This window comes from Monodon monoceros, unplaced genomic scaffold, assembly GCF_005190385.1.
Source record: "Monodon monoceros isolate NGI ecotype Baffin Bay Population unplaced genomic scaffold, NGI_Narwhal_1 Super_Scaffold_6, whole genome shotgun sequence".
Taxonomy (NCBI): domain Eukaryota; kingdom Metazoa; phylum Chordata; class Mammalia; order Artiodactyla; family Monodontidae; genus Monodon; species Monodon monoceros.
The window spans coordinates 1,714,372-1,733,267 of record NW_021703783.1 but is presented as its reverse complement, the minus strand read 5'-3'; the positions used below and the strand labels follow the sequence as shown (position 1 = coordinate 1,733,267).

At 50.3% G+C, this 18,896-nt stretch overlaps 1 protein-coding gene across 4 annotated transcripts in view; it reads left to right on the top strand.

The window, feature by feature from the left end:
• The window catches only part of ERC1 (ELKS/RAB6-interacting/CAST family member 1), a 387,619-nt gene extending 369,031 nt beyond the window's left edge, over positions 1–18,588 (top strand). For 3 of the 4 annotated variants that reach the window (XM_029204191.1, XM_029204194.1, XM_029204195.1), the window contains one exon: positions 15,043–15,180. In XM_029204191.1, coding sequence (XP_029060024.1) covers positions 15,043–15,180 — 138 coding nt within the window. Of the gene's footprint in view, positions 1–15,042 lie in introns of all 4 variants that reach the window. The other variant, XM_029204193.1, reaches the window with a different exon arrangement.
• The last annotated feature ends 308 nt before the right edge of the window (positions 18,589–18,896 follow it).

The following is an 18,896-nucleotide window of genomic DNA, read 5'->3' as shown; positions in this document are numbered from 1 at the left end:
GCTGATGTCGGCCTGTCACACGGCTGAAGTCCACACCAGCCCTCTGCAAGTGTCTAGCCTAAATTTGAGTCCACAGATACTTATTCATAAGATTAAGTTTAGCACACGTGGGCGTCAGGATGCACCTCGTGGGAAGGCAGGGAGTCACCGAAAAGACGGGGTATCAAGTTTTCTGGAGCGTCCTGTGATGAGAGCCGGACAAGGAGCCAGGAGAGGAGACCCTTCCGACCCTCCGGCCTCGGGAGCTCAGCTGGGTCCCGTGTTGTTCCGTCAGGAGCAGCTGCATTTACTCAGCCTCATCCCCTGCCCCTGGCACTTTGCACGTGAGGGAGCTGACGCGGGCACGACAGGACTTGCCTGGGAAGATGAAGCCGAGTGGCCAGATGGGGCCTGGACGTTTCTCTCCGTCCCAGACCTGTCCCCACCACATCCCCCGTAGTCCCCGGGGGAGAAAAACCCCTCCGCCTGTCAGAGGACGTCCCCGAGACAGGCGTGTTCTCGGTGGTCGCGTTAAAGGGCTGCCGGGCGTCGCCGTCGGGCTCAGGCCGCGTGTGTGGAGGGATGGACGCCTGTCTGTCCCAGGCCCCGTGTGCCGACCAAGTACTGGGACTTTCTTCGGGGAGGAAAGTGAGTAGGAGGTCATTAAAATGCCTGTCCGGAGATTTCTTTAGCCTCTCTCGGGGCTGTGGCTTTGCCGGCCCCGGCCTGCTCCCCGCGCGGTCGGCTCCTAAGCTCTGTCCTGTCTGGTGACACGGGCCGCGGGGTGGCCGGAAAGCCGCACGCAGGGGCCGCCGGGCCGTGTGCCGGGGGCGGTCTGCGCCCCACCCCGTCACCCCCGTCTCCTCTTACCCGCGCAGAGCATCCTTGCTCACTGGGCCGCTGCTGAAGGTTGAGCCCGCCTCCCTCTCCAGCTGCTGCTTCGCGAAGCTCGGGGACGCCCCTCTGCAGGAGCTGGGAGAAGCCTCCCGGGAGTGCTGTGCACTTCCCTTCTCACCACGGCCATTCCTGCCGCGTGGAAACCACGCTGTGGGAGGACGCTCGGGCCCTGCAGCACCGTGGCTTCGCCCGCGCTTACCAGGGGACTGTGCTCCCCGTGTGCTGCGCCTTGAGCATCCGCTGAGCCAGACGGGACTGGAAGGTTCCTGGGTCTCTCCTCTCACCCTTCTTCACCTAAGGAAACACGACTGCAGAAGTCCCGAGCTTTAGGGCCCGAGGGAATATTTTTCTTTCCAATCCAGCTTTGCCCAGGAGCTTTCAAATCACATCCTCTTCCCTTTAGCACGCAAAATGAGTAACCGTCCAGGCCCCGCCCCACCAGCCTTCTCCACCTCAGCACAGGTGCCTGTCCTCGCGTTGTGCCCACCCCATCACCGTACATGGTCCTCCAGACGATGGTCATGTGTACCCAGGGGTCACTCAGAACAGCCCACGCGGCCCCAGAGCCTTAAGAGGTAGTGGCACCCCTTCCGTGGCCCTTCTGAATTGCGGGGCCAGGAGCTTGTAAAAGTCATTTTGTCATCTCACCAGGGAGTTGGGAGACACCACCCAGGGAATGTCAGGTTGGCACTAAAAAAAAAGCAAAAACAAGATCCATGGTTCCCTGAGGGAGCCTTGCCAGTCTCTCCCCGTCACGCTGGCCCTAGAATCGGGTGCCACGTGCTGGACATGGAATGTGCACTGAGCACGTGCCACTGCAGTGGAGGCCGCTTCCCTCTGTGGACCTGCTCAGCCACAGTGATTCATAGGCGTGGATTAGCTGTGTGCTGGTTTAGCACTTAAATCTCAGATACAGCAAAGCCTTGTTCTTGTCGTCCTGATGGCCTCAGCATTAGATTTCTTAGTTGTTTGGGTGGTTTGTTTTCTGTTTTTGATCCTCTCCGTTTGACACGTTTCGTTTCTGAAAGCCAAACCAAACGTGCTGGCCTGGCTGGCCTGGCCTGGCCGTGTCCGAGATTCTCAGAACCCTGCTGCTGCTCTGATGGTCCCTTCAACAGAGAGGGACATTCTTCCCCGTATGGATAACTACAGGCTCTTAAAGTGAGTGTCTCTACTCACGTCAGTTAACGGGTTTGTAAGAGGTGGTGTGAGGTGTTACCAATGAAAATTCTGCGTGGCAGGAATTCTGCTTCCCCATTCAACCTCCGTACTTTCTCCAGCCTCCAGTGCTGTCCCAGCAAGTCTGGACTGGGGAGTGGTCCGTCTCTGCCTCAGGACGCACTGCATCTAAACGCCCCACCCACGTGGGTACCTGGCTTGCTCCTTTCAGCTTTATTGGGGTACGACTGACAGATAAAATTGTAAGATGTTTAAAGTGGACAGTGTGGTGATTGCTATACGTATACATTGTGAAAGGATTCCCCTCGTCAAGTTAATTAACACATTGATCATCTCACGTTACTTACCTTTTTTAAAGTTCTACTTAGCAAATTTCAGTTACACAATACCGTGTTATCAACTGTAGTCACAACTGGTTTGTTGTTTGAACGGGATGATACATCAGATTCCTTTGGTGTTCTGCAAGGTTTTTACACAAGAGAGGATTCCCCATTCTTTTTCCCCCCTCCCCCCCACCATTCTCTTGATTCTTGAAATTTAATGTATAGGAGGCCAATCAGCCCAATGTAAACCTCCTACTGGGTTTGGGGGGGGTGGTGGTCTCTTCCCACTTTTATCTTTTGTAGCCATGTCTTCTGTCTCCTCCTCTTTTCACTCCCTTCCCTAACTCGTTCAGAGAAGGTATAACACCTATATCAAGACAGAACCTTTCTGGAAAGAGAGTAACCTGGGAGGTTGAATATCACAAAGAAGAGCTCAGATTGTCTCAGCCAGGGAAGAATACTTCAGGCAGGAACGCATCCAGCATTTTAGAAGTGTCTAGACCTAAGTAGGTTAGAAATTAAGACAGTATGTTAGTGACACCTGCAAGTACAAAACAGAATTATCAGCAAGCAAAAGTTTGTGCTGGTTTATGTACAGATAACTGTCTAAACCTGGACTGTGGCATCACTGTGCCTGGTTCCAGCTCCTGCTGTATCCAGGTGTTAGCAACCTGTGTTTTGGTCCCTAGATCTGTTGACCCCAGTTCACCTGGGTCACTTGACTCCAGGTTGTTGACTCTCACAAAACCGTGACTGACACTAACCTTCAAAAGATGATAAGCAGCAGTGACATGCCGACCCTAAGAGGTCCGGTGGTTAGCCAGCAAGACCAGCTTTCTTGTAAAACTTGCCTCTGAGGCAGGAGAGATATCCTCTTTTTCTCTCCGGAGCACTTGTGTGTCTGGAGACAGCAGTTTGATCCCTGACCGCTTGCTGGCAGGGCGTGAAGGACGAGCCCCAGGTTTACTGGGGTGCACGCTCCATCAGCCTAAACTGCACGAGGCCCGTCACCTCGCCTCACTTTAAGGTTGGAGAGTTGAACTGCGGGTTCTGTTAGCTCCCTTCCAGGCTTTTGGTTCTCAGTTTTGGAATCGGCCTGCTTTTAGGTCTGGTAGTTCTGCTGTTTGATATTTTGTAGGGGAGGGGGTTCGTGTAGAAACTAAATCGTGTGCTTTGTACTAGTACAGAGTCACGAAAAACCCCTCAGCCTTATTTCCTTCGGGGCTAGGGGGTGGCCAGTACCACACTGCAGGACTTCCAGTGCCGCAGCCGGGAAGCAGAGAAGCTCTTGGTTTGTTTTCATCTTTGTTTAGTTTTTAACCATTGAAAAATCTAGCTCCCCTAAGGCACATGGCAAGCATTCATTCAGTAACTGTTTAGGGAGCACCCGCTACGTGCTAGGCTTAACGTGCCCTTGGCATTACTGGGAAGTCATTTATGATTTTCATGCTTCGGGAGGCCTTAGTGCCGGGGCTTTGCTCCTACCTTGCTACCTGTCGTGAGGTGAGGGAAGGAGAGGAGGAAGTTCCTTTATTTCGCCAATTGAATCTTGAGGAGATCGCCATGCAGAGGCCTGTTGCCATCAGTGGAACTGACTGTGGATCCCCTTGGTGGAACGGACTCTGGCTTTTATTGCATCGTTTTGTTCCAGATTCGACATGGAGGAGCAATGGCACCTTGTTTACTTTTGGCCTAAGCAACAACAGTGTTTCCCTCTTTAGGAAGACAAATCCAGACCCTGCCAGGCAGAGGGGTTCATTGCAAGGCAGGGAACGGGGAGGGGAAGGCCCAGCAGCAACTTCACAGTCACCACCGCATCCGGTCGTCTTGCAGAGTCTGGGCAGGGTGGCAGCTGCTTCCGACTCTTAACAGTAGGCAGCTGGGGGGTGGCGGGGGGGGAGACCTTGGGAAGGAAACTGGGAGATTCAAGCTGCAAGCTCGGACTTGAAATACAAGGAAGGGAGGGCCTTGGAGTTTTTCAAGGGCAACTTTCATTTTCCCTGTTACTAAATGCTAGAGGGATTCTGCAGAGCAAAAAAGTGACCCAATTCCTGTAGAAAAGTAAATGAAATATTTACTGCCTGGGCATGAAATATCCACCGTGCTGTCAGGTCCCTCTGACCATGTAAGTTTTATGTTTTATTCAGCAGATAATTATGACAAAATACATTGCAATTTATTCTAGCTGTTCGAAAATCCAAACTCGGGGTATTTCATGTCCTCATATCTCCTGAGTACATGTAGTTGAGCAGCCTGCTAACTGGGGCTGGGGACTGTAGCCCGGATCCGGCCAGGATAGAGGACCGCTTTGGCTTCACTGTCACTTCTGGAAGGCTCCAGTCATCATGTCCGTTTACAGCTCAGACCTCATGGCCTCTGCGTCCTGGGACCTAGCTGTCAAAAACTTCAAGTTGAGATTCTTGTCTGATTAAACCAAACTGAGCATCTGTCGTGTAATTCCCCACCCACCACCACACCAGCTGCAGAAACGAATTAATCTGAGTCACTACCAAGCACGACTGGATCTGTTCAGTCAGGTTTCTTGTAACCATCCCTCCTTTAAACCCATCCCTCCATCCTCCTCATTCACTTCATCCTGTGTCTGTGAACAGAACTATTTGCCTTGAAATAAGGCTTTTTCTCTCTTTTAAGCCTTCCCTGTTTCACGGGTTTCTGTTCGCTCTCCCTTGGCCTTGACTCGGCTGTGGAGAGAGGCCGCCCCTGCCCTGAAACCCTGACTTGTGCTGGCGGTGGATGTTCTGGGCAGTTTCAGGTCTGCCAGCCCGTCCTCCGCTGTACCTCTGCCCCTCCGTCCCGCCCGGCTGTGTCCGGATCAGCCTTCCACTGTCAACTCTGCTCTCTGACAGCTGTCCTGACGTGGAAAGCAGGAAGGGAGCTGGAGTGGTCTCTCTCACAGTCAGCCTTTCATGACGTGTTTTTGTGGAGTGTGGAGGTTGTGAGGTATCCTCTCTGAAATGCCTTCTTCCCTGGGCAGTGGTGGAGGCTGACATGCTCCCCCCTGCCTTTCTGCCACACACCCTCCCCATGTGTGTTGCTTTGAGCATCCAGATTGGGTTGCTGTTGCGTTTGTGATTCTTGGCTGGAGTCCCTCTAGAAATCATATTGCTGCTCTGAGGGCTGGAATAGCTACTAAGAACAGAATACGTTATCGTAACATTCGGCAGACAAAGCCAGAAGGTTCCTGCCAGAGGCCACCTTGGCATCTTGTGCTTGTGCCACATTCTGTCTTTTGAGAACTTTAGCAACGTGGGTGTTAGCACGGATAGCTGAGGTGTCCTGCTACAAGGCCTGCACCATCAGACAGCCTTGATTTGGAGATGCTTCAGATTTATCTTAAAAAGCTCTTGGGAAAGTTATGGGTGTTCTCCCCCAGGATTAGCATCTTTTCCTTTCGTTCATTCTCCAGTTGTTTTCCGATTGTCTGCTATGTGCAGGTTGTTCTGCCAGGCAGCCTTGGTATGTAAAAAAGAATGCATTGAGGAGCTTGCTGAAGAGTTGGGGAATTGAACATGTAGCGAACTCTTGAAACAGGAGACAAAATGAATACTTCAGCAGTGTTCACCTCTGAAAAGGGATGTCTCCACAGACAAAAGGGGCGAATGATCTCCACCAGGAAGAATAAGTTAGATGGGGAAGAGGGAGGTGTAGGAGGTAAGATTGTCCACACCCCAGGGTGAGGGAACCTCATCAGAGTGAAAGCAAAGGCAGAGGGTGGCACAGACATACCAGGAGATGAAACTGGAAAAGTAGGATGGGGCCGGAGGGTGGCTGCCATGCCAAAGAGATTGGACTCTGTTGTAGGTAGGAAATCACTTAAGATCTTGGAAGAGGAGTGGACCTAATCCAACCTGTTTTAGAAAGATTACTCCTACAGACCAAGGTTGAAATGACTGTGAAGCTATTGCAATAAGCAAAAGATGCTGAGATATGAGAGCCTGTGTTAGGGCTGTGACCAGGAGATCAGCAAGGAAGAAACTAAACCGAAAGAAACATGGCCTGGAAAGGGCGTTAACAGGAATTTCACAGAAGACGAAAGGGCCAATAAATATATTTTTAAATGTTTCGCCTCTATTTTTGGCTTCACCACAAATTAGTTAAATAAATTATAATACATCCATTAAAAGGATTACAGTGGGCTTCCCTGGTGGCGCAGTGGTTGGGAGTCCGCCTGCCGATGCAGGGGACGCGGGTTCGTGCTCCGGTCCGGGAAGATCCCACATGCCGCGGAGCGGCTGGGCCCGTGAGCCATGGCCGCTGAGCCTGCGCGTCCGGAGCCTGTGCTCCGCAACGGGAGAGGCCACGACAGTGAGAGGCCCGCGTGCCACAAAAAAAAAAAAAAAGGATTACAACACAGCCCATTTAAAAATTAGGTTTTAGGGGCTTCCCTGGTGGCGCAGTGGTTGAGAATCTGCCTGCCAATGCAGGGAACACGGGTTCGAGCCCTGGTCTGGGAAGATCCCACATGCCACGGAGCAACTAGGCCCGTGAGCCACAACTGCTGAGCCTGCGTGTCTGGAGCCTGTGCTCCGCAACAAGAGAAGGCCGCGACAGTGAGAGGCCCGCGCACCGCGATGAAGAGTGGCCCCTGCTCGCCGCAACTAGAGAAGGCCCTCGCACAGAAACGAAGATCCAACACAGCCAAAATTAATAAATAAATTTATTAAAAAAAAAAAATTAGGTTTTAGAAGAATACTTAATCACATGAAAAACTATTTTTAGTCATTATTAAGTGAAAAGAACAGTTTATTAAACAGTATGAACACTATGAATTGCCGTCTAAGTGAAACATTCACAAAAAAGTGTTTATCAGGCATTTGAATGTTAGTCTGAAGCTCGGGAGAAAGAAGGGAGCTACAATTATACATACCTTGAAAATGGTTAAATTTAGGTCATATGAGGGTTATTATACTGTTTTGTTTTGTATATGTGTGCAGTTCTCTGCTAAATAAAAAAGTCTTACAAAACCCACCTGAAAAGAAATAATTAAGTTGGCAAAGAAAGTAGATTAAATGTGCTGGTTCACTAAAGCACGTAGAGCAGACCCGGCCGGGATCCATGTCCAGTAGGTTAGTTGCTATGATTATTGAACTTCATGGAGCGAGGATGGACAGGGTGACCCAAGGCAACAGAGGACAGTCTCCGTAGGCCTCAGGGAACCCCTGCGTGTCGGGCAGGAAGCAGAAAGGGGAGGAACAGCCGCAGGACAGGGAAGAAACACACAGATGGACTAACAGACAGGTAGAGGAGAGCCAGGAAGCCTGGGAGGGAGAGTCCGGAGCAGGTGTCCCCAGGGCCAAGTGTCCAGGGGGGCTTGTGTTGGACGAAGACCAGCGACTGGCAGGTTGTGCTGTTAGGGGATCCCTGAGGTTCGGTTTGGTTTGGAGTCTTAGGTTTGGAGGTGTGACACCTACACAGCATACTACATGAGTCATATGTGTACAAGCCTGTGAGTTTACACGCCCGTGGAACGAGCACCAGGCACGAGAGGCAGAGCTGCTTTCCGGCCACAACTGCAGCCTCCCAGAGCAGCCCGCCTGCAGCACCGCAGGCTGGTTTTGCCCGTTTCTAAGCTTTAAATGCCCAGAATCACCCAGCCTGAGCTCTGCTGTCCGGCTTCCGCTCAGCACCACGTTGTGCGTGGGTGTGGTTCATCCATTCTCACCGCTGATGCTCCACTGCGTGAATATCCACAGTTTATCATTCGGTTGTTGATGGACGTTCGGGTTACTCCCAGGACTGGGCTCATTCTCTGGATACTCTGTTCTGTTCCTGTGGTCTCTATGTCTGTTCTTGTGCCAGTCGCAAGCTGTGTTAATAACGGGAGCTTTGTGTTGTAGCGAGATTTCTCCACGATCGTTCTCCAGGATCGCTCGGGCTGCTCTGGGCTCTGCATTTCCTCTCACACTCTGAGTCAGCGTGTCAGTTACACACACACACCTGCCGCGGTTGTGATTTGAATTACGCTGAATCCATGGGTAGTTTGGGCAGAACTAACACTTTTACGATACTGAGTCTTCCAATCTGTCATCACGTCTCCCTTCATTTAAGAGCTGTGTTACTTCTCCAAATAATGTCATGTGGTTTTCAGCGTAGAAGTCTTAGTTTAGCAGACTTTGGAGAGAGCAGTTTTGGTGAAATGGCAAAAACTAAATTCTGAGATGTTAAGGAGGGAAATGAGAAACAGAGGTAGCAAATGTAGACTGTTCTTTTAGATGTTTGATGGTGAAAGAAAGGAAAATTGGTCTAGCCTGTGAGATGCAGACTCAGAAAGTTTGGGGTGAGAGTGCCCTCTGAGGCTGTGGTCGAAGATCGGGGAGCGCAGAGGTTGGAAACAGAGTTAGTTGACGACACAAAGACGTGGGAGGTGGTCAGGGTAGCCTGGAGAAGGAGGAAGAACAGCAGTGTTGTGGGGTCGTTTTGGGGTAGGCTGTGTCAGGCCTGCGTTACCGTAGTAATGAGTCCTCAGGCTCGCGGCTGCTGGCACCGGGAGCCGTCCTGAGCCGTGCCCTTTGCCACTGACAGCAGCAGGCCCATGTGCAGGACGCTGCCCTCCCAGTCATCCTGACCCACATGTCCAAGCCCCTGTTTCTTTTAGCAGAACCTGTATTCTGTTTTCTCTACTGGAGGCACATACTTGTACATCTCTTACTACAAGAGTCCCTTCCTCCAGAGCATCTCAGTTCACTTAAGGTTGACTGGAAAGAGGCCCAAGACACTTGAGGAAGGTTTTGTGTTAGATATTCTATGTATGGAGGAAACGGAAATGCTGAGGTATGGGGTTTAAAGCTTATATTACAGAAGGAGCTTGCGGGATTCGTGGGAACAAGTTTGTTTTGAAGTTTAGTGGAAATTAATTTACTTGGAGATGTTTTTAGGGTTGTTGTTGTTTGTCTTTAGATGCAAAGCTTTCAATACACACAGGGAAAATTGCATCTCTGTATCTAGCAAGGAGATTGTGTAAACCTACGTGCTATGTGTAATTATAATGTTTTTAAGAAAGTAAACAAGAAGACAGTGTTTTTCACGGTAGTACTTGCGGTGGTGGAACTGGCCTGCCAGTATTAGAAAGCAGACAGTAGGATATGGAAGATCTCGTTGGATTACTCAGTCATATTTATATCCACCAAATTTGGATTTGTAGCTTTAACAAGGAAGGGAAGAGGGACAGAGAAGGATATAATTCATTGTGGCTAAGATGTAATAAGCATTTTCATTAAATCCCAAATATCACATGTGTGTGCGTTTTGGGAAATTCTTTCCTGGTGTGAAGTCCAAGGGGCCCTTTCTTTGGGGGGGAGTGAGGGATGGATAGGCAGACCTGAGGGTGGGAGCAGGGGTGGGGACAGGAATATCTTGAGTGAAATCTGAGAAATTAAGTTTCAGAAGCTGGAATATACCTTTCCCAGTTCATCCATGGGACCTGCCACGTCTGAAACCACGCAGAAGCTTCCGTTTTTACACGCGCTGCGCACACTAATGAAACATTTTAAAATCAGGAGGTACTAATCCATCTCAAGATTTGTTTTCCCACCTGTCCTGTATAATACAGCTGTCCAGAGCTGCTCCTTTGGCTTCTTCACATTGCCTTTCTTTCCTAAGTGGTCTGAAGGTTTAACCACATGTTCCCGACACATTCTGTGCTCCTCGGACTTCAGGGTGACTAAAGCTTTGCATTTCAAAGTCAAAACAAAAATCCTCCTTTAAAAAGTAATTCCAGTTTCACAAGAAAGGCTGATCTTTGAGAGTTCTTTTCAAGACAGGAAATGTTAGCATATAATGGATCAAGTGCCAGTGAAGTCTCTCCCTGCTCAGCCGTGCCCACGTTTAATGCTGCTTCCAGATAAAGTGCAAACCAGCCGTAACCCCTGGAGACAGGAAGGCCTGTGGGATGGAGAGCAGCTCCCACCAATGAAGGAACACTGCCTTCTCTAAACTTTTGATTCTTCTGACCCTCTCTGTGTTTAAACACCTTTTCCCAGGCAGACCATTCATTAGATGTTGGAAAAACCATAGCCTTATGGTCGACCTCTGCTTTTTTCCCCGGTCTTCTTCCATCACTTCTGGCTCTGCGTCCTCCTCCAGTGCCGTCACCCTTCCCACTTCTGCTTAACCCCTTACGTTTGTGGGTCATAATCACATTCCCGCTCTCAGCCTCCGCTCCTCCAGGTCTCCTGTTTATTTCCTCTAACCCTGCATCTTAGCTGTACCTGCCATCGTTCTCTTAACTTACGCCAGTTTGTCTCCGCTGTTCTGGTAAAGAGGTGCTCGCCTCACTGAGAGCGTGGAGTGGCCTGGGGGGTCCTGGGGGCAGTGCCTGCGCCTGGCCGGCCTGGGGACACCTGGCGTTGCTTCTGCAGAGACCCAAACCTCGGGGACCAGCCAAGCGCATCTCCTCCTCCGTGCCTGGTCGGCTCTTACTGTTTGTCTGTTTGGAATGACCCTTTTTTCTGTCTTCTAACATCTACTGCCAACTCCCCTTTCTACCCAAGCTGAAGGCTGTAGCGCTCGTTCATTCCTCTCTGTGGCCTTTACAGCACTTTGCATGCAGGACTCAGGCAGTGTGCTTTTACAGTGTTTTTGAGGTATCATTCACACATCATACAATCCACGTTTACAGCGTACAACGTAATAGGGTTAGTGTGTTCTCAGAATTGTGCGACCATTACCACAATCAGCTTTCTAACATTTTCATCATTCCCTCTGATCACCCCGTCCCACCCCAGCCCTGGGCAACCACTGATCCGCCTTCTAACTCTGGATTTGCCTTGTCTGGACATTTCATAAAAATGGAGTCGCACAGTATGGTCTTCCGCGACTGTCTTCTTTCAGTCCAGATAATGTGTTCATGGTTCATGTTGTAGCATGTATCAGAACTGCCTTCCTTTTCATGGGCGAATCAATCAATACTTTTTGAATGAATGTTTTTACATTTCTATTTTTTATATAAATTTATTTTATTTATTTATGTATTTATTTTTGGCTGCACTGGGTCTTCGTTTCTGCGCGCGGTCTTTCTCTAGTTGCGGTGAGCGGGGACTACTGTTCGTTGTGGTGCGTGGGTTTCTCGTTGCGGTGGCTTCTCTTGTTGCGGAGCACGGGCTGTAGGCGTGTGGGCTCAGCAGTTGTGGCGCGTGGGCTCAGTAGTTGTGGCTCGCGGGCTCTAGAGCGCAGGCTCAGTAGTTGTGGCGCACAGGCTTAGCTGCTCCGTGGCATGTGGGGTCTTCCCGGACCAGGGCTCGAACCCATGTCCCCTGCATTGGCTGGCGGATCCTTAACCACTGCGCCACCAGCGAAGCCCCAGTATAATTTTTAAATTTAGATCTTTAGCCAGTTTTAAATTTATGTTTATATATGACATGAGTAGGAATCTAACCACAGCTGGGCCCAGTTTTCCTAATACAATTCATTGGTTTCAAATGCATCTTGATCATATTCTAAATCCCACTGATCTAATTGTATCAATACAATGCTCTATCTAGTTAGTGCGCTTTTATACTGTTTTATAATCTGGTAGGGCAAGTCCTACACCATTTTCCTTCCTTTAAAATGTTTTCTTGGCTCTTTTTATATATTTACACTTGAGAATAAATTGTAGAATCAGTTACCAAGGTTCAAAAAGAGCCTTTGGGATTTGGTTTGGAAATGTATTTAGAGTATATTTTTAGGTGAAGACAAAATCAGCTTATATATAGTCTATATAATATCATTGCCATTTTGTTTCTAAAATTACATGTATGTATAATAAAACAAAGTCTCAAGGAATATATGACTATATATAGAAGTGGTTATCTCCTGATGCTAATATTATAGGTGATTTTGGGGGGGGTGCCTTTTTTTTCTAAATTTTCTACAATGCATGTGTAATACTTTTTAAATCAGAAAACTAAAACCCTTGAAAAAATGTTGTTAAACTAAAATACATTCATTAGTAACTTCATGATTATCAACTTAACAGAACCCAAATTAGAATAAAAAAATATTTCATGGGCAATAGCTACATGACTTGTGGAGATTCCTGGCTCAGAATATAAACCAAAGTTGTCCAGAGAATTCCTGGGAAGGATTAAGGTAAGAAACTGAAGCAGTACAACCTCATAACCTCCTCACTTACTTCAGCTGGTTGAAGAGACCTGAGAGCTGCAGCATTTTCACCGAGCAGTATTTCTGGGTTACGGCCTATGCGGCTGTGTTCACAAGGCCCCTTGCCTCTCTGGTTTCCCCGTTTCAGAGACTCTTATTCATATGATGCAGCCAGAGCTTGAGGTACACCAAGACGTCGTGTGGTCTGAATCTGGCCCTTGCAAGTCCTGGTCTTTTAGCAACGTTTAGCAGAAAGAAGATTGCCAAATCTGTTCCCAGCTCTTTGCTATATTGATGTTTGAAAAAGCAGCATAGTCATTCTTGGCTCAGAGCATCTAGGTTCTGTCAACAGTGTAATTGAAACTTGGATTCTTTTTGCATTTTAATCTACATGCTCTTTTCTGGGTAATCTTATCTGTTTAATAAAAACAACGGTAACAATAATGACAACAACATCTAACATTTCCCAAGCATTTTCTGTGTGTCTGGCATTGTACTGTACTTTATATGAATATCTCATTTATATATATATATATATATATATATATATATATATATATTAGTTTTGGCTGTGTTGGGTCTTCGTTGCTGCGCGTGGGCTTTCTCTAGTTCCAGCGAGCGGGGGCTACTCTTTGTTGCGGTGTGCGGGCTTCTCACTGCAGTGGCTTCTTTTGTCGCAGAGCGCGGGCTCTAGGTGCGTGGGCTTCAGTAATTGTGGCTCACGGGCTCAGTAGTTGTGGCTTGCGGGCTTAGTTGCTCCTCAGCATGTGGGATCTTCCCGGACCAGGACTCGAACCAGCGCCCCCAGGGAAGCCCCTAAACTCAATTTTTAATTTACTTCCTCTCCTAAAACCTGCTCTGCCTCCTGTATTTTCAGTCTTATTTGTCTGACTCTCTGTTCTCTCTCACATAACCCTGCCTCCTGCCAGTCCTGCGTTTGGAGAATCTCCCACCCACTTGGTCCCCCCCTGTTCCTGGGTCCACTTTAGGTTTAGTCCTGCTTCACTCTACCCGGGCTCGTGACAGTAACCTCCCTCGACATGTCCCTCCTTCCACTCAGGCTGACGTGCTTTATCTTCCCAGTGTCTTCTGAGAAAATGAAGGTGATCGTGTCACTCTGCTGTTTTAAAGGTCTCGGACTTGCTGCTGTTGTTGTCGTCCTTGTTGTTCTAACCAGATGAAATCTGAACCCCACAGCTCTGTGTATGCTGTCTGGCCCCAGTCTGGCCCTTCAGCTTCACCTCTGTCATTCTGCACCCAGCCCCCTACCTGAGGCTTCAACTGCAGGGGAGGCTCACTCTCCCGAGGTCTGCACCAAGCCCCAAGGTGGCTCTGTGCGTCTGCACTTGCTTTATTGCTCGACCGCCTCTTCTGTCTCTGATCTCCTGGACACACTCCTGTTCGGGAACATCTCGGATTCCTCCAGGGTGAAGCGGACATCCTCCTGTCTCCCCCGAAGCGTGTTCAGGCCTCGGTCATGGCCCTTTCCCTGCTGGGTCATAATCGTCTGTGTACGTGCAGATCCGTTCATCTTTCAGCACCTAGCACATAGTAGGCCCTCAGTACATGCTGGTTCGGTGCCTCAAGGAATGTCAGAGAGAGTGTTTAAAACAATAGGAAATATACTTGTAAACAAACAGAGGGCTAGACGTGTCTCTCTTTGGCTCAGTCAGCAAGGGAGTGGCACGTGGCCGGTGGAGAAGCCTCCCTCAGGCAGGGACCAGGGTGCAAGATGAAGATCCTGCCTGATCACGCGTGTACCCCTCCCTCTCCTGGGCCTGTGAGTGATGGTGTTGCCCAGTGGGAGAATATTCCCGGAGTGCGAGCCCTGGGGTGGGAGCCCAGCTCTGCAGGTCACCCTCTCAGGGCCTTGGACCAGTCACTAACCTTCGTTTTCAGGAAGAGACATTTGATATTTACTTTTACACTTTCCTGATTGTTAATTTTGACACAGGAAGACTTCACATAGAAACTGCCTCTTTTTTGTCATTTCTCTTTTCTTTTTTAGCTTTATTGAGCTAAGATTGACGAAATTGTAATATAATCAAGGTATACACCCTGATGGTGTGATGTACACAGACATCATGAAGGGATTCTCCATCCTTTCGGTCGAGTTATCAACACATACGTCATCTCACGACTTCCTTTTTTTCTGTATGAGAACACTTAAGTCCTGCTCTCTTAGCGGATTTCAAGTCTGCAACACAGTGTTATGGAGTCTAGTCATTGTGTTGTACCTTAGACCTCAGACCTCATTCATCTCATAACTGAAAGTTTGTCCCTTTCACCACCCACTGCCATTTCTCACACCCCCAGCCCCTGGCAGCTACTGTTCTATTTTCTGTGTCTCTGAATTTGATTTGACTTTTTTCCCCCCAGATTCCACATATAAGTGACACCACGCAGTATGTATCTTTCTCTGTCTGGCTTATTTCACTGAGCACAATGCCCTCCAGTTTCATCCACGTTGTTGCAAATGTCATCTCTTTGTTGGTGAACAACAATTCTTAACTCAGTGCCAGTAGGGTTGTTTTATTTTTCCTGAATCCGTCTCTCCTTGCAGCTTCAGAACGAGTTAGAGAAGGGTGAGCGGGACAACTCAGAGCTACAGGAGTTTGCCAACGCCGTCCTGCAGCAGATAGCAGACCGCTGCCCCGACATCCTGGAGCAGGTGGTCAGCGCCCTGGAAGAGTCATCGTGACCGTCTCCGTGGGGAGCGGCCAGCCCAGTACCGTAGCCCGCTCGATGAGGCCAGGAGCCGAGGAGGGAGAAGCATGAGGAGGGGGCGCTCAGACGGCTCTTGGCAGCAAACACACACTCCAGACTCTGCCCTGTCTCGGTTAGTCCCGCGAGTGTGGCTCCAGCACCGTTTCTGCGTCTGTCCTCCTGTCTTCCACTGTTGTCTCTGCGCTAATTGTCCTGCTGTCCAGGGCGGGTGAGTGGCCGAGCCTCCGTGGAGAGCTGCCATCCAGCCATCGGCAGTGACACCGTGGACGCGGGCGGCTGTGCCCTGACAGAGGGACACGGGGCAGAGCCCTCCTCCCTTCTGTCCGTGGTGTGAGAACTAGGTCTGGACTCTGCAGAGCTCAGCTCACCGAGAGACGCCTTCCCTGCAGACCAGGGCGCCGCGTGTTCTAATGTCACAACAGGTGCTTTCTCGTAAAAGGGTAAAAAAGACAAAAAACAATCTCAAAAAGAGTATTAAAAAAGGAGACGGCGGGGAGAGAGAACAGGGACAGAGAGCCGACCGGCTCTTCTCTTTCCCATCCGTCCTGATTACTCTCCACCAGGGCCGTCTGTGCAGGACTGCGGGCAGGCTGCGCCGGGGCTTGGGGATCCTGGCCTCCGTGCCTCACTGGTGCCTGTGCTTCTCCTAGCCTCTGGGGCGAGTCCCTCTTGTTGAGGACCTTGGTGTGTCAGATCACATCTGTCACTGAAAGAGAAGAGGGCAGTGTGGTCACCCCCGCAGCTCTGCTTCTGTGGAAGGCGACCGGTCCTCGGGGTCAGGCCGGCTTCTCCCAAACACCTCCCTCGTCAGCAGTCTAGGCCCCAAAGCGTGCTTCTGCCTCACCCCACCGCCCGTGCTCCACGCTCCGGCTGCCCAGCCCCCCCCACACCTTCAGCTTTCCTGCTGAACCAGAGCTTCTGCTTCGGACGAGTGTTTCTCTTCCCACACGCATCCCTTCCCCCTTTCTTTCATTCGGATAATCGTTATGAAGTGCCTACTGTGTACAGGTCGCTGTCGGGCACCCATCCTGGAAGAAAGCCTGTCTGCAGGGAGGGAGGGCAGTCGAGGATTCTGTGAGACCCACCTGGTCAAGTCAGAGCAGTAAGAGGTACACCCTTGCCCTCCCCCATATTAATAGAAGGTATCTCTTCCAGAAAAATCTTCCACAAATCAGCATTTCTCGTTATAATGGAATTTATGGGTCTTGGGGGGCAGAGAGCTGAGTCACTTACTCGCCTGCAGAATCCCATCTGGTGACTCGGGGTTCGGGGTTTTGTCCCCGGAGAGAGTGTACTGTTTAATGGGCTGCAACGGTGGATGGTGTTTTCTCTAGACATCCAGGTGCACCTTGTCGAACTCAGCCAGGTCCATGTTGCAAAACAGAAAATTGACCCCAAAGTTGCAAATCCCGTGGAAGGTATTGACGTATTCCCCAGGCGTAGATAATGGCAGCCTTAAATATCAGGCACCAAGTAGATCACTTCACCCAGCTCTGTAGCCCCTTGACCACCTCTCTGGCCAGACACCCACCAGACGCTCACATCCTGGTAAGAGTTGCTGGGCTTGATGGGTCTGTCTTGCGTTTTCTCCTTTCTCCTCCCCAAGTTCTCCGATGCTGCCTGTTAGGTCCTCACAGCCGTCAGTCCTGTATCTTCCCGCCGGCAGCCTGTGACTGTACCGTTAACTTATATGGTCACATCTCCAGCTTCCCTGACTCCCTGCCGTAAAACAAGCTCTCCCTGCGAGAAGCTGTCGAGTACTCCTTACCGAAGGTTTAAATGGACTCTGCTCATAAATTTCTTACTGAGATGCTTCCTGATAGCCAGGCTGGCTGGAGAGGGGGTGCAGCGGAGGTTAGACAGCAAGGGGTGACCGTCTGTGGTCAATTACCTCAATCCCGTTTGTTTATGGCACTGCCCATAAATCATGTAGAAAGCCCCCAGTATTTTAGGGCTGGAGTCTGGGAATCTCACACTGTCCACCACAGAGCAAGAACTGTGGTAGAAAGACACCCTCCCCAGGACCACAGCAAACAGGGAACAGGACCCAGAGGCCACGTGCAGAGCAGCGGCGGGCCTGGCCGGCTTCTCTCTAGCTGGTCTCCCGGGTCCTGCTGATTCCACGTCACCCATCAGATTCCACCCCTGCCACCTGCCCTCCTGCCTGCTCTCCTTCCTGTGGCTTCCCCTCCAGGGCCTTATGGGATTCCTCTGGGCAAGTGCTTCTGAGAAGAATAGTTTCTGGGCAGACGCCATCTGTCTGTCTCTGAAGCATAGCGGGACTCTCCTCGGTGCATCTTCGGTGGTCGTCCTAGCATCTCAAATGGTTCTAGGGGCTGTTTGGTCCTGGATGAAAGTCGGCTCTGGCTAAAGTTTAATAGTGAACAAGGACCTGCCTTTATACCACAGGCAAAGTTAACATAGCTTTTAGCATTTAGAGTGTCTTACTAAGTTTAGGTCATTCATTGAGCCAACATTTGCTAAATGCACAATTCCCATCACACGAGATCTGTCGTTCCGTGACCTCTTCTGATATTCATGGTTTCACAAGTTCATGCAGCTGCTACCGAAGATCTGTAACCTTGAAAACTCACTGCGGGTTACCTGTGATGTTCACCAAACTCCTCCATCCCATTGGCAAGTCTCGTTCCCCTTAGCACCTGACGCTCTGTACCCAGATCAAAGTCATCATGAAGGGGGAAGCAAGAGGGAGAGTGGGTGGCATCCGCCCTGGGGCTCAGGACAGAAGAAGGACAGTGCGACCGTGTCCTCTTCCCATGTACCTCCATCCCAAGCATTCACTGAGCTCTTGATGCAGTGTCTGGACTGAGATTTGCAAGGACTTGGATACCGTTTGAAATGGAAAATATTTTAAGTGGGCTTTAAACTGTGAAGAAATGGGAATGGGAATCCCCAAATCCATCTCGGCTCTAACCTTGACCGTGTACCTTACCATCTGAAGGCGCCTCTCTTCCTGACACTTGGGCTTTAGAAATACTAGTGAAGCAGACGGGACCCGAGGCACCTCCAGTGTGATTGGGGGCAACGGGGCTCGGCCCTGTGTGTCCATAAAGGTCTGTTGGGTTTTCTGCAGGAGCCACTGGCTCACCCGCTCCTCAGAGGGAGAGGAGAAGAGGAAGTCGTCTCCAAGTTTTGGCCGATGGCTGGTGGTCAGGATCGGCTTTGGGATTGGCTGCTGGAGTCCTGCTGATCCCGCCCGCGCGCCCTCCTGTGGAGCCCACTGTGTAAGCACAGGCCCACGGGTGGCCTCGGGGCCGTTGAGGCAAGAGCAGCGGAGGAGGGCGTGGCCATGCAGACGTGGCCCTCGAGTGGTTTTTCCCGAGTCCCCTCGGACCCTGCGTCCCACCCCCGCAGCTTCGTCTCCCACCGGTGGGAGCCCAGGGCTGCGGGAGGGGAGGGGAGGGCGTGGGGGGCCGGGGGAGCGGGCAACTGGGCCAAGCAGACCTGGGCCCACCCGCACTGCCGGCCCCAGCTTCTTGGCAGGGACGCACCGTCAGATAAGTGTCTTCAGAGGAATCTGGTGTTTCCCCCACGTGAACTAAGGGAACATTTGGGCAAGAAGAAAACATCCAGGGGAATCCTTCTGAACAAAATGGCTGTCTTACTCTTTTTAAGCAAAAACTTTCCAAACTTTTTAGTGTCAAAACTGTAACCAAGTGTCTCCTGGGT